Raw genomic sequence first — 12,431 nt, forward strand, 5'->3', positions numbered from 1 at the left:
CTTCTCCAGCCTTGTATCTCTTTCACCAATCATCTTCCCAGCATTTCATTTCACCTCTTCTCCCTTGTGTTTCTTCCTCCCCTCTCCCCACCTTCTTACGCTGACTCCTCACCTTTTACATCCAGTCCTGATGAAGGATCTCAGCCTGAAACGTCAACTGTACACTTTTCCATAGATGCTGCCTGACCTGCTGAGTCCCTCCAGCATTTTGTGTGTATTGCTTGGATATCCAGCATCTGCAGATTTTCTCTTGTTTTAAAAAAAGTCATTAAGAAGGTAAAGATGGAATACAAAAGATGGCTCGCCAGTTATATTAAAGGGGATACCAAAAGTTACTTCAGATACGTAAAGTGTAAAATAGGGGCGAGATATTGGACCGCTGGAAAAGGATGCTGGAGAGATAGTAATGGGGGAACAATGAAATGGCAGCCGAACTGAATTAAGTATTTTGTGTCAGTCTTCACTGTGGAAGACACGAACAATATGGTGGAAGTTCCAAGTTTCAGGGGTAATGAAGTGTGTGAAGTTACCATTACTAGAGAGAAGGTTCTTGGGAATCTGAAAGGAGGTAAGTCACCTGGACCAGATGGTGTAAACTCCAGGGTTCTGAAAGAAGTGGCTGAAGAGATGGCGGACACATTAGTAATCATCTTTCAAGAATCACTAGATTGTGGAATGGTTCTGGAAGACTGGAAATTGCAAATGGCACTCCACTCTTCAAGAAGGGAGAGAGGCAAAAGAAAGGAAATGATCACAAGACAAAGGAGCAGAAGTAGGCCATTCGGCCCATCGAGCCTGCTCTGCAGCTCCCCCATGAGCTAAACTATTCACCCATCTAGTTCCAATTTCCAGCTTTTTCCCCATATCCCTTGATACCCTGACTAATTAGATACCTGTCAATCTCCTCCTTAAACACCCTCAATGATCGGGCCTCCACAGCCATATGTGGCAACGAGTTCCACAAGTCCACGACCCTCTGGCTAAAAAAATTTCTCCTCATCTCTGTTTTAACTGGGTACCCTCTAATTCTAAGACTATGGCCTCTTGTCCTGGACTCACCCACCAAGGGAAACAACCTTTCCACGTCTACTCTGTCCAACCCTTTCAACATTCAAAACGTTTCTATGAGATCCCCTCTCATTCTTCTATACTCTAATGAATACAATCCAAGAGCCGACAGACGCTCCTCATATGTTAGCCCCTGCATTCCGGGAATCATCCTCGTAAATCTTCTCTGAACTCTCTCCAACATCAGTATATCCTTTCTAAGATAGGGGGCCCAAAACTGCACACAGTATTCCAAATGAGGTCTCACTAATGCTCATCAACACCTCCTTACTCTTATACACTATTCCTCTTGAAATGAATGCCAACATAGCATTCGCTTTCCTTACCGCTAATCCAACTTGGTGGTTAACCTTTAGGGTATCCTGCACGAGGACCCCCAAGTCCCTTTGCACTTCCGATTTTTGAATTTTCTCCCCACCTAAATAATAATCTGCCTGATTATTTCTTCTTCCGAAATGTACAACCATACATTTGTCAACTTTGTATCTCATCTGCCATTTATTTGCCCACTCTCCTAAACTGCCTAAGTCTCTCTGCAACCTTTCCGTTTCTTCAACATTTCCTGCTCCTCCACCTATCTTGGTGTCATCCGCAAACTTGGCCACAAAACCATTTAATCCATAATCCAAACCATCGATATACATTGTAAAAAGAAGCGGCCCCAACACCGACCCCTGCGGAACACCACTAGTAACCGGCAACCAATCAGAATAGGATCCCTTTATTCCCACCCTTTGCTTTCTGCCCATCAGCCAATGCTCCACTCATTTCAATATCATTCCTATAATTCCATGGGCTCTCATCTTATTAAGCAGCCTCATATGCGGCACCTTATCGAAGGCCTTTTGAAAATCCAAATACACAACATCCACAGCCTCTCCCTTGTCAATCTTATTCGAGATTACCTCAAAAAATTCCAATAAGTTGGTAAGGCAGGATCTTCCCTTCATGAAACCATGCTGGCTTCAGCCTATCTTGTCATGCACCTCGAGGTATTTCATAACCTCGTCCTTGAGGATTGACTCCAATATCTTTCCAACCACCGATGTCAGACTAATAGGTCTGTAATTTTCTTTTTGCTGCCTCCTTCCTTTCTTAAATAGCGGAACTACATTTGCGACCTTCCAGTCCTCCGGAACCATGCCAGAGTCTATTGATTCCTGGAAGATCATTTCCAATGCTTCCACAATCTCCAAAGCCACCTCCTTCAGAACCCTTGGGTGCACCTCATACGGTCCGGGAGACTTATCTATTCTTAGTCCACTTAGCTTCCCAAGCACTTTCTCTCTAGTTATCTTGACTGTACCTAATTCTATTCCCTGATACCTCTGGCTATCAGGTATATTGCTCATGTCTTCCACTGTGAAGACTGATGCAAAATACTCATTCAGTTCCTCCGCCATCTCTTTGTTATCCATTATAATTACTCCAGCATCATTTTCAATCGGTCCTATATCTACCCTTGTCACTCTTTTACTCTTCGTATATTTAAAAAAACTCTGAGTATCCTTTTTTGTGTTAATTGCCAACTTCCTTTCATAATTCATCTTTTCTTTCCTAATGACTTTCTTAGTTTCTTTCTGTAAGTTTTTAAAGGTCTTCCAGTCCTCATTTTTCTGACTAATTTTTGCTTCCTTGTACGCCGTTTCTTTTGCTTTTATTTTTGCCTTAACCTCTCTCGTTAGCCACATTTGTGCCATTTTTCCATTCATGATTTTCTTTTTTCTTGGAATATATTTTTCCTGCATTTTCCTTATTTCTTGTAGGAATTTCATCCAATTCTGCTCTGCCGTCCCTCCATTTAGTTTACTTTTCCAATTGACTTGGGCCAGTTCCTCTCTCATACCACTGTAATTTCCCCTGTTCCACTGAAATATCGATACACCTGATACCAGCTTCTCCTTTTCAAATTTGAAACTGAACTCAATCATATTATGATCACTACTTCCAAGAGGTTCCTTTACCTCTAGTTCCCTAATCGCCTCAGGTTCGTTACACAGCACCCAATCCAAAACAGCCGGTCCCCTGGTGGGCTTCTGGACAAGTTGCTCCAAAAAGCCATCCTGCAGGCATTCTACAAACTCCCTCTCCTGAGATCCATCACCTTCCCGACTTTCCCAATTCATTTTCATATTAAAATTCCCCATAATTATCTTGACATTGTCCTTCTGACACGCTTTTTCTATTTCCAGCTGTAACTTGTAGTCCACATCCCGATTGCTGTTTGGAGACCTGTATATAACTGCTATTAGTGTCTTTTTACCCTTGCCATTTCTTAATTCTACCCATAAGGATTCTACCTCTTCTGATCCTATGTCCCTTCTTTCTATTGATTTGATATCGTTACTTACCATCAGGGCCACGCCACCTCCTTTACCTACCTTCCTATCCTTCCTGTACACTGTGTACTCTGGGATATTCAGCTCCCAATCACATCCATCATTTAGCCATGACTCCGTGATGGCCACAATGTCATACCTTTTAACCTGCAGCTGTGCGGCAAGGTCATCCACTTTATTTCTAATGCTGCGTGCATTTAAGTACAGTATATTTAGATCGGTACCTGTTGCCACTTGTGCTATATATCTATTTTGCAGCAAATTATCCTGTATATTCACCGGCCTGACCTTCTTACCATCTTTGCTGCACAGTATTTTTGACTTATTTCTATTTTCCTCTTCCTCGATCCTAACACCGTGGTTTCCTTCCCCTTGCCAACTTAGTTTAAATCCTCCCTAACAGCTATATTAAACAATCCCGCTAGGATATTAGTACCTTTTGAGTTCAGGTGTAATCCATCTTTTTTGTACAAGTCATACCTTCCCCAAAATAGATCCCAAAGATTCAAGAATTTGAAACCCTGCCCCCTGCACCAGTTACTTAGCCACACATTCATCCGCTTAATTTTGCTATTCTTACCATCATTAACGTGCAGCTCAGGCAGCAATCCTGATATTATTACTCTGGAGGTCCGGCTTTTCAATTTTATTCCTAGCTCCCAGTAATCTTTCTTCAGGACCTCCTCTCTTTTTCTATAGGCCAGGTAGTCTGAACTCAGTGGCTGGGAAGATGTTGGAGTTGATTTTCGAAGATGACGTCTCAGGGTACTTTGACATGATAAAATAGGCTGTAGTCAACAAATTTCCTCAAGGGAAAATCTTGCCTGACCAATTTGTTGAATTTTTTTGAAGAAATAACAAGCAGGATAGATGAAGGAGAATGGGTTGATGTTGAGTACTTGGATTTTCAGAAGGCCTTTGACAATTTGTCACACGTGAGGCTTCTTAACAAGCTATGAGCCATAGTGCTGCAGGAAAGATTCTAGCATGAAGAAAGCAGTGGTTGATTGGTAGGAGGCAGGGTGTGGGAATAAAGGGAGCCTTTTCCCTGGTTGCCTGCCTGTGACGGGTAATGTTCCACAGGGGTCTGTGTTGGGACAGATTCCTTTTACGTTATAGGTCAGTGTTTTGGATGATGAAATTGATGGCTTTTTTGCAAAGTTCACAGGTAATATGAAGCTAGGTGGAAGGGCATGCTGTTTTGTGGACTATATTGAACATATTAGGAGAATGGACAAAGAAATGGCAGATAGAATACTGTGTCGAGAAGTGTATGGTCATGCATGTTGGTAGAAGAAATGAAAGGGTTGACTATTTTCTAAATGGGGAGAAAATACAAAACAACTGGAGCGCAAAGGGACTTGGAGTCCTTGTGCAGGATTTCCTAAGGGTTAATTAGCAGGTCGAGTCTGTGGTGAGGAAAGCAAATCCAATGTTAGCATTCGTTTCAAGAGGACCAGAATATGAAAGCAAGGATGTAATGTTGAGACTTTATAAAGCACTGTTGAGGCCTTACTTGGAGTATTGTGAGCAGTTTTGGGCCCCTTATCTTAGGAAGGATGTGCTGAAACTGAAGAGGGGTCAAAGGGCGTTCACAAAAACAATTCCAGAATTGAGTGGCTTGTCATACGAAGAGCGTTTGATGGCTCTGGACATGTATTCACTAGAATTCAGATGAATGAGGGATGACCTCATTGAAACCTATCGAATGGTGAAAGGACATGATAAAGTGGATGTGGAGAGAATGTTTCCTTAGTGGGAGAGTCTAAGACCAGAGGACACAGCCTCAGAATAGAGGAGTGTCCTTTTAGAACAGAGATGAGGAGGAATTTCTTAAGCCAGAGAGTGGTGAATCTGTGCAATTCGTTGCCACAGGCAGCTGTAGAGGCCAAGTCTTTATGTATATTTAAGGCAGAGGTTGATAAGATTCTTGATTGGTCAGGGCATGAGGGGATACAGTAGAAGGCAGGAGATTGGGGCTGAGAAAAAAATTGCATCGGCCATTATGAAATAGCAGGGCAGACTCAATGGACAAAATAGCCTAATTCTGCTCCTATTTCTTATGTTCTTTTGGGTGAGGTTGATGAGACTTGGCAGAATAATAGTTCAGCATGGACAAGATGGGTCAAAGGGCCTGTTTCTGTGCTGCAGTGTTCTATGACTCTATTTAGTTGATGCAAAGGAACTCAATCCAATGATGACAAAAGAATCTGGAGCAAAATACAAACTGTTTGGAAACTCAGGTGATCAGGCAATACTGGTGGAGGTGGAAGATTGGTTTTAGGTCAAGTTCCTGCCCAATGTACTTGTTCAATGATGAACATACTGTAATTAGAAGCCTTCTGAGCTGTAGTCTCATTCCTAAAATTCAAAATACATTTATTATCAAGTATGTGTACTATATACAATCTTGAGATTCATCTCCTTACTGGGCAGCCACAAAACAATGAAACCCAACAGAGCTCCCAGTGTGCAGGAAAATAAAACAAATTCTGCAGACAATAAAAGTAAGCAAATAACACTGAGAACTGAAGTTCACGAGAATTCACAGCCACAAAGCCAGTCATAACTGAGCAACACACACAAAATGGTGGAGGGACTCAGCAGGCCTAGCAGCATCTATCGGAAAAAGTACAGTCAACGGTTTGGGCCGAAACCCTTTGGCAGGACTGAGAAGAAAAGCCGAAGGGAGTGGGGAGAGAACCACCAGGAGATAGGTGAAACCAGGAGAGTGAGGGATGAAGTAAAGAGCTGGGAAGTTGATTGGTGAGATGAGATGAGAGGGGGGAAAAGAGATAGGTAATGGAGAAGTGGGGAGGGACAGGGTTGGGGTCATTACCTGAAGTTTGAAAAATCAATGTTCACGCCATCAGGTTGGAGACTACCCAAATGGAATATAAAATGTTGTTCCTCCAACCTAAGTGTGGCCTTATCCCAACAATGGAGGAAGCCATGGATGGACATATCAGAATGGGAAGTGGAATTAAGATGCGTGGCCACTAGGAGATCCTGCTAATTCTGGCAGACAGAGCGTAGATGCTCAGTGAAGCGGTCTCCCAATCTATGTCAGGTCTCACCAATATACAGGAGGTCACAACTGGAGCACCGAACACAGTAAATGACCCCAAGAGACTCTCAGACTGTTTGGGGCCCTGAATGGTAATGAGGGAGGAGGTGTAGGGGCAGGTGTAGCACTTGTTCCACTTGTAAGAATAAGTGCCAGGTGGGAGGGACGAATAGACAAGGGGGTCGCATAGGGAGCAATCCTTGTGGAAAACAGAAGGGAGGGGGAGATGTGCTTGGTGGTGGGATCCTGTTGGAGCTGGCAGAAGTTTCGGACAATTCTGTGCTGGACGTGGAGGCTGGTGGCCTGGTTGGTGAGGACAAGAGGAACCCTATCCCTGGTAGTGTGGCGAGGGGATTGTGTAAGAGCAGACGTGCATGAAGCTGGTTAGGTGCAGGCCACAGCCTCAGTTCAGTGCAGAGATGTGTAAACCTCACTGAGCAGTAAGCTGAACACTGGCCTGTCCCTCTCCTCTGACCCCGATAGCTTGACCTTTTCAATCTGGCATGGAGCTTAAATTGGTCAGACATTGGCTTGTTCCTCGCTCTCAGACCTGGTCCTATCACCTCGACTCTGCCTCGCTTCAGTTCTTCTGCTTCAAATCACCTCCAAGTCCACTCCATCAATGGCCTAAAATTGGGTAATTCACCTCTCTTGGGCCCATACCCACCACACCACAATCACCCTGCACCTTCAAGACTTCAGTTCATACTGCAAAAATGTCAAGTCATACAAGCGGTTCAAAAGCTCAACTCCGAAAGGAAAGTTACAGGCTATTGATTGCTGTGATCATTTCCAAGAAAAAGTGTGAGTAATAAAGTAGTTAATAGTTTGTTTGCTGTCAGGACAGGTTGTCACTGCTTTACCAGTGCCATCTTACCTTCTTAGCAAAAGCAAAAGGTTAGGAAGCTCAGTAATGGTGGGTGTGGTACTTCCAGTGGGCTTTGTGTTTGTACACTTTTCAATTCGTGGATTAGCACTTCAATTATATTTTCATCCATCAGGATTAAGGAAATTTTGCACTGGCAGGCACTTGCTTTTTTTTTTAATTTATACTTCACTATCGGATTTATTATCACCTCTTTTGTCCATGTATGTAAAATGATAATCCCCTTGCCTATGAAGGATGTAAGAAAACTAAATGATTTCACTTCTTTCCTCAGTCCCTGGTTTGAAAATAATGTTATACCCATGGGGGAAAAAACTGCAGTGTAGCAAAATAGTTCACAACACAATTGAGAAAAGTGTCTAAAATTAAGAAAAATTACTACGTCAGTTACCCTAATAGTTATAGAATCAGCAGGGGACAGGCCTTTGCCCCTCATATTATACACCTGTGTGAGATCACCCTCAGTTTCCTACACTGCAATGAATAAAGTCCAATCCTATTCAATTGCTTTCATAACTTGGTCCCTTGACTTTCAGCAATGTCCTCATAAATCCCCTCCAGTTCAGATTTAGATTTATTTATCACATTGAAACATGCAGTAAACATTATTTACATTAACAACCAATACAATTTAGGAATATGCTGGAGCAACCTGCAAATGTTGCCACACTTTCCAGCACCAACATAGCATGCCAATCCTTGGCCTCAGTCTATCAGATTCTCAGCAAATTCTTATGAGCTCCTCCCAACCCTCTCCCTGGTGAGCTTTATCATAAAGAAATGGTTTGGTGAAATTCCCATCTATAATATAACCTTGATTACTTGTTCAGGTTAATTTTAGCTATGTTCACTTACTGTCTTGTTCTGACAGGAATAGGTGGGTTTATGGTGCGCCAGAGGAGTCGGACGGGACAGAGTAAATCAAAGCGCTCATTATCCAGGAAGAACTCCACAGGTTCAGTCTCCGATATGACTGGAAAAGAGGATGGTAAGATATAAATCGTGCTCAGATATTTCAAATATAATCTTGGAATAACTTCTAGAGAAAAATATTTTGGGAAACTATACTTAAAAGGAAAGAAGTAACCTTTCAGTTCATATGCCATATGTAGCATGCTGCTCCAGTGATATCCCTCTTCCCTCCGGGAGAAGGTTCAGGAGCTTGAAGACTCGTACAGCCAGATTTGGGAACAGCTTCTTTCCAACTGTGATAAGACTGCTGAACGGATCCTGACCCGGATCTGGGCCGTACCCTCCAAATATCCGGACCTGCCTCTCGGTTTTTTTGCACTACCTTACTTCCCATTTTTCTCTTTTCTATTTATGAGTTAGAATTTAAATTTTTAATATTTACTAATTTTAACTATTTTTAATATTTAATATTGTAACCCAGGGAGTGTGAAGCGCAGAATCAAATATCGCTATGATAATTGTATGTTCTAGTACCAATTGTTTGGTGACATTAAAGTATAAAGTAAAGTATCTATAGAATACTCAAAATCTTATCTTTTAGTTCATCGAACTGAAACACTCCGGTGTTTTCTCTCCAGAGATGCTGCTTAGCCATTTGCCTTTTCCAGTGTTTAATTCCAAAACATAAATATAATCAAAGTAAGAACACAGAGATGGGAATAACGTTTTAGTTCCATTTTTATTTCACACAAGATGCACATGTATGACATAACGTCATGACGTTTGCCATTCACGTACTTTTACATATAAATGGCAATGCATTATGTAAACAATAAATGATGCATAATCAAACAATATGTTTACAATGTCACTCAAATATTATTGAAATACTAAATTCACAATTGAAAATAAAGAACTAAAGTTCTCAGACTAGAAGTTGTGAATGTTGTGAACATGAATTAGGAAGGATCTCAACCTGAAGATATAAGGCTTCCCAAATACCTTATTATACGACTCCAATAAACTAAACTATGTCAGAAGATTATGGTTTCACCTTCTGTAGTACAGTTGCTTAACTTTCTAATTTGCCAAAGAAAAGTACTCTCAAGTCTCAAGCATAGCTTAACTTCCAAGGATACATATTGTATTGAAAGGATAGACAGGAAGGCTGAGGGAGTGGGGTGGTTCTGTGGTAAAAAATGAAATTAAATCCTTAGGAAAAGGTGACTTATGATCAGAAGATGCAGAATTCTTGTGGGTAGAGTTAAGAAACTGCAAGGGACCCTGATGGGACGTCTTTGAACAGTAGCCAGGATATGGGATACAAATTACAACAGGAAATAGAAAAAGGCATGTAAAAAGGGCAATGTTACAATAGTAACTGGGGGATTTCAACACGTAGGTAGATTTGGAAAATCAGGTTGGTGCTAGATCCTAGGGGAAGAAATTTGTAGAATGCCGATGAGATGGCTTTTTAGAGTAGCTTGTGATTGAGCCCACTAGGGGAAGCTAATTCTGGGTTGGGTGTTGTGTAATGAACCAGATTGATTTGGGAGCTTAAGGTAGAGGAACCCAAAGGAGACAGATATGATAATATGATAGAATTCACCCTGCAGTTTGGGAGGGGGAAGCTAAAGTTAGATGTTATCAGTATTACAGTGGAATAAAGGGAATTACAGAGGCATGAGAGAGGAGCTGACCAAAGTTGACTGGAAGGAGACACTAGCAGGGATGATGGCAGAACATCAATAACCAGAGTTAGGGAGGCAACTTGGAAAGTGCAGGATAGATACATCCCAAAGATGAAGTATTCTAAAGGGAGGCAACCATAGTTGACAAAGGAAGTCAAACCAGTGTAAAAGGAAAAGGGAGGGCATATAAAATAACAAAAATTAGTGGGAAGTTGGAGGATTAGGAAGCTTTTAAAAAGAGGGTAACTAAAAAGCCATAAGGAAAGAAAAGATGAAACATGAAGGTAGGCTAGTCAATAATATAAAAGAAAATACCAAAGTTTTTTCAAATATACAAAGAATAAAAGAGAGGTGAAAGTAAATATTGAAACACTGGAGAGGTAGTAATGGGGGATGCTTTTAAAAGTATTTTGTGTCAGTTTTCACTGAACAAGACTCTAGCAGTATGCCAGAAATTCGAGAATATCAGGGGGCAGAAGTGAGTGCAGTTGCTGTTCTAAGGAGAAGGTGCTGGAAGGTCTGAAAGTAAGATCACCTGGACGAGATGGAATACACCCCATGGTTCTGAAAGAGGTGACTGAAGAGATTGTGGAGGCATAAGTAATAATTCTTCAAGAATTACTAGGTTCTGGAATAGTTCTGGAGGTTTGAAAAATTGCAAATGTCACTCCAGCCTTCAAGAAGGGAGGGAGGCAGAACAAAGGAAATTATAGGCCAGTTAGCCTGACCTCAGTGGTTGGAAAGATGTGGCAGTTGATTGTTAAAGATGAGCTTTCAGGGTCCTTGGGGACACATGATAAAATAGGCCAAAGTCAGCATGGTTTCTTTGAAGAGAAGGCTTGCCTGACAAATTTGTTGGAATTCTTTGACTAGATAACAGGCAGGAGAAACAAAGAAGAGTTAGTGGATGTTGACTTGATTTTCAGAAGGCTTGCAGAGGCTGCTTGACAAGTTAAGAGCCTGTGGTATTACATTAAGAAACTAGGATGGATTGAAGATTGGCTGACTGGCAGGAGACAAAAAGTGGGAACAAAGGGAGCCTTTTCTAGTTGGCTAAAGAAAAAGATGTGCTGGTATTGGAGAGAGCTCCAGAGGAGGTTCACGGGAATTATTCTGGGAATGAAAGGGTTAACAGCATTTGGCTCTGGGCTTGTACCCACTGGAGTGGGGGTGGGGGGGGGGAGAATCTCATTGAAACCTATTGAATGGTCTGGATAGAGTGGATGTGGGTAGGGTGTTTTCTTGATGAGTGACTGGGACCAGAGGGCACAGCCTCAGAATGGTGGGGCATCCATTTAGAACAGAGATGCGGAGGAATTTCTTTAGCCAGAGGGTTGTTGATCTGTGGAATTCATTACCACGGATGGCTGTGGAGGGAGGCCAAGTTCTATGTAAGTTATTGAGTATATTTAAAGTGGAAGTTGATAGGTTCTTGATTAGTCAGTGCATTAAAGGTTACAGAGAGAATGCAGGAGAATGGGATTGAGACAGGTAATGAATCAGCCATGATGGAATTGTGGAGCAACTGTGGCCTATTACTGCTTTGATATCTGATGTTCTTAAGTTGAGGATTTACGAGGTACACTAGTTTAACCTTTAACTTGGATTTTCATTTAAGTTCTACACGAGTACATGATACATTTGGGATTGTAGATAGATGTGCTTGAATTCTTAACTTTGCATTCTTATGGGTAGTTTTTGCATTTCCTAGGATGAAGCTAAGTGAATTCATTTATTTGTTTTTGATAGGTTGGATTGAACAGCAATCAGAGATGCTTGATGATGCAGCATCTGCCGTCCCTGAGATTGTAGATAAAATGAAAAAGCGATACAGGAAAAAGAAGAATAAATTGGAAGAAATTTTTCCAACCTATCTGCAGGTATGCTCATTCAAAGTGTCTTAACCCATCTCTCATATTTTGTAGTCAAAATTGTTATTTCTGATATACTTTGCTTGCAGAGAGTGAATACTATTATATGCAGCCATTATTCTTTCTTATGTCACTGGCTGCAAACAAAAAGAAAAGTGAAGTGAATTTTTGCTGCTTCACTGAAAAAGCTATTTTACCTTGCATGGTGTCCAATCAAAGCACAATATAATTGTGCATGGCATTCTCAGGTGTTACTTGTGACAACTTGGTAGAGGCTGGTATAGTTACTGTGTTTAAAAGACATTTGAAGAGGTTCATGGATTAAAAATGTTTAGAAGGGATATGGATTGAATGCAGGCAACTGGGACATTATTTGGAAGGCACCTTGGTGATGGCTGAGTTGGACCAAGGGGCTGAGTTCATGCTACATGTTTCTGATTCTTTAATATATGACTGCAGCACAGGGATTTTACTGTGTATATCATCATTTGGGTGTATTGATACTTTATAAATATCATTTTGAGCTCTTGCTTGTATGAAGTTCTTATAAGTCTTGACAGTCTTGCAAGAGCTTCATACAGATGAGTTTAAAAGAAA

General features: G+C 41.4%; 1 protein-coding gene across 10 annotated transcripts in view; it reads left to right on the forward strand.

The window, feature by feature from the left end:
• The window catches only part of kmt2ca (lysine (K)-specific methyltransferase 2Ca), a 491,834-nt gene that overhangs the window by 349,834 nt on the left and 129,569 nt on the right, over window positions 1–12,431 (forward strand). For all 10 annotated transcript variants that reach the window (XM_063044443.1, XM_063044442.1, XM_063044440.1 and 7 more), the window contains 2 exons: window positions 8,232–8,348; window positions 11,713–11,843. In XM_063044443.1, the coding sequence (XP_062900513.1) occupies window positions 8,232–8,348; window positions 11,713–11,843 (248 nt within the window). The remainder of the gene's footprint in view (window positions 1–8,231; window positions 8,349–11,712; window positions 11,844–12,431) is intronic.

The sequence above is a fragment of the Mobula hypostoma genome, chromosome 3 (genome assembly GCF_963921235.1).
Source record: "Mobula hypostoma chromosome 3, sMobHyp1.1, whole genome shotgun sequence".
In the NCBI taxonomy this organism is placed as follows: Eukaryota; Metazoa; Chordata; class Chondrichthyes; order Myliobatiformes; family Myliobatidae; genus Mobula; species Mobula hypostoma.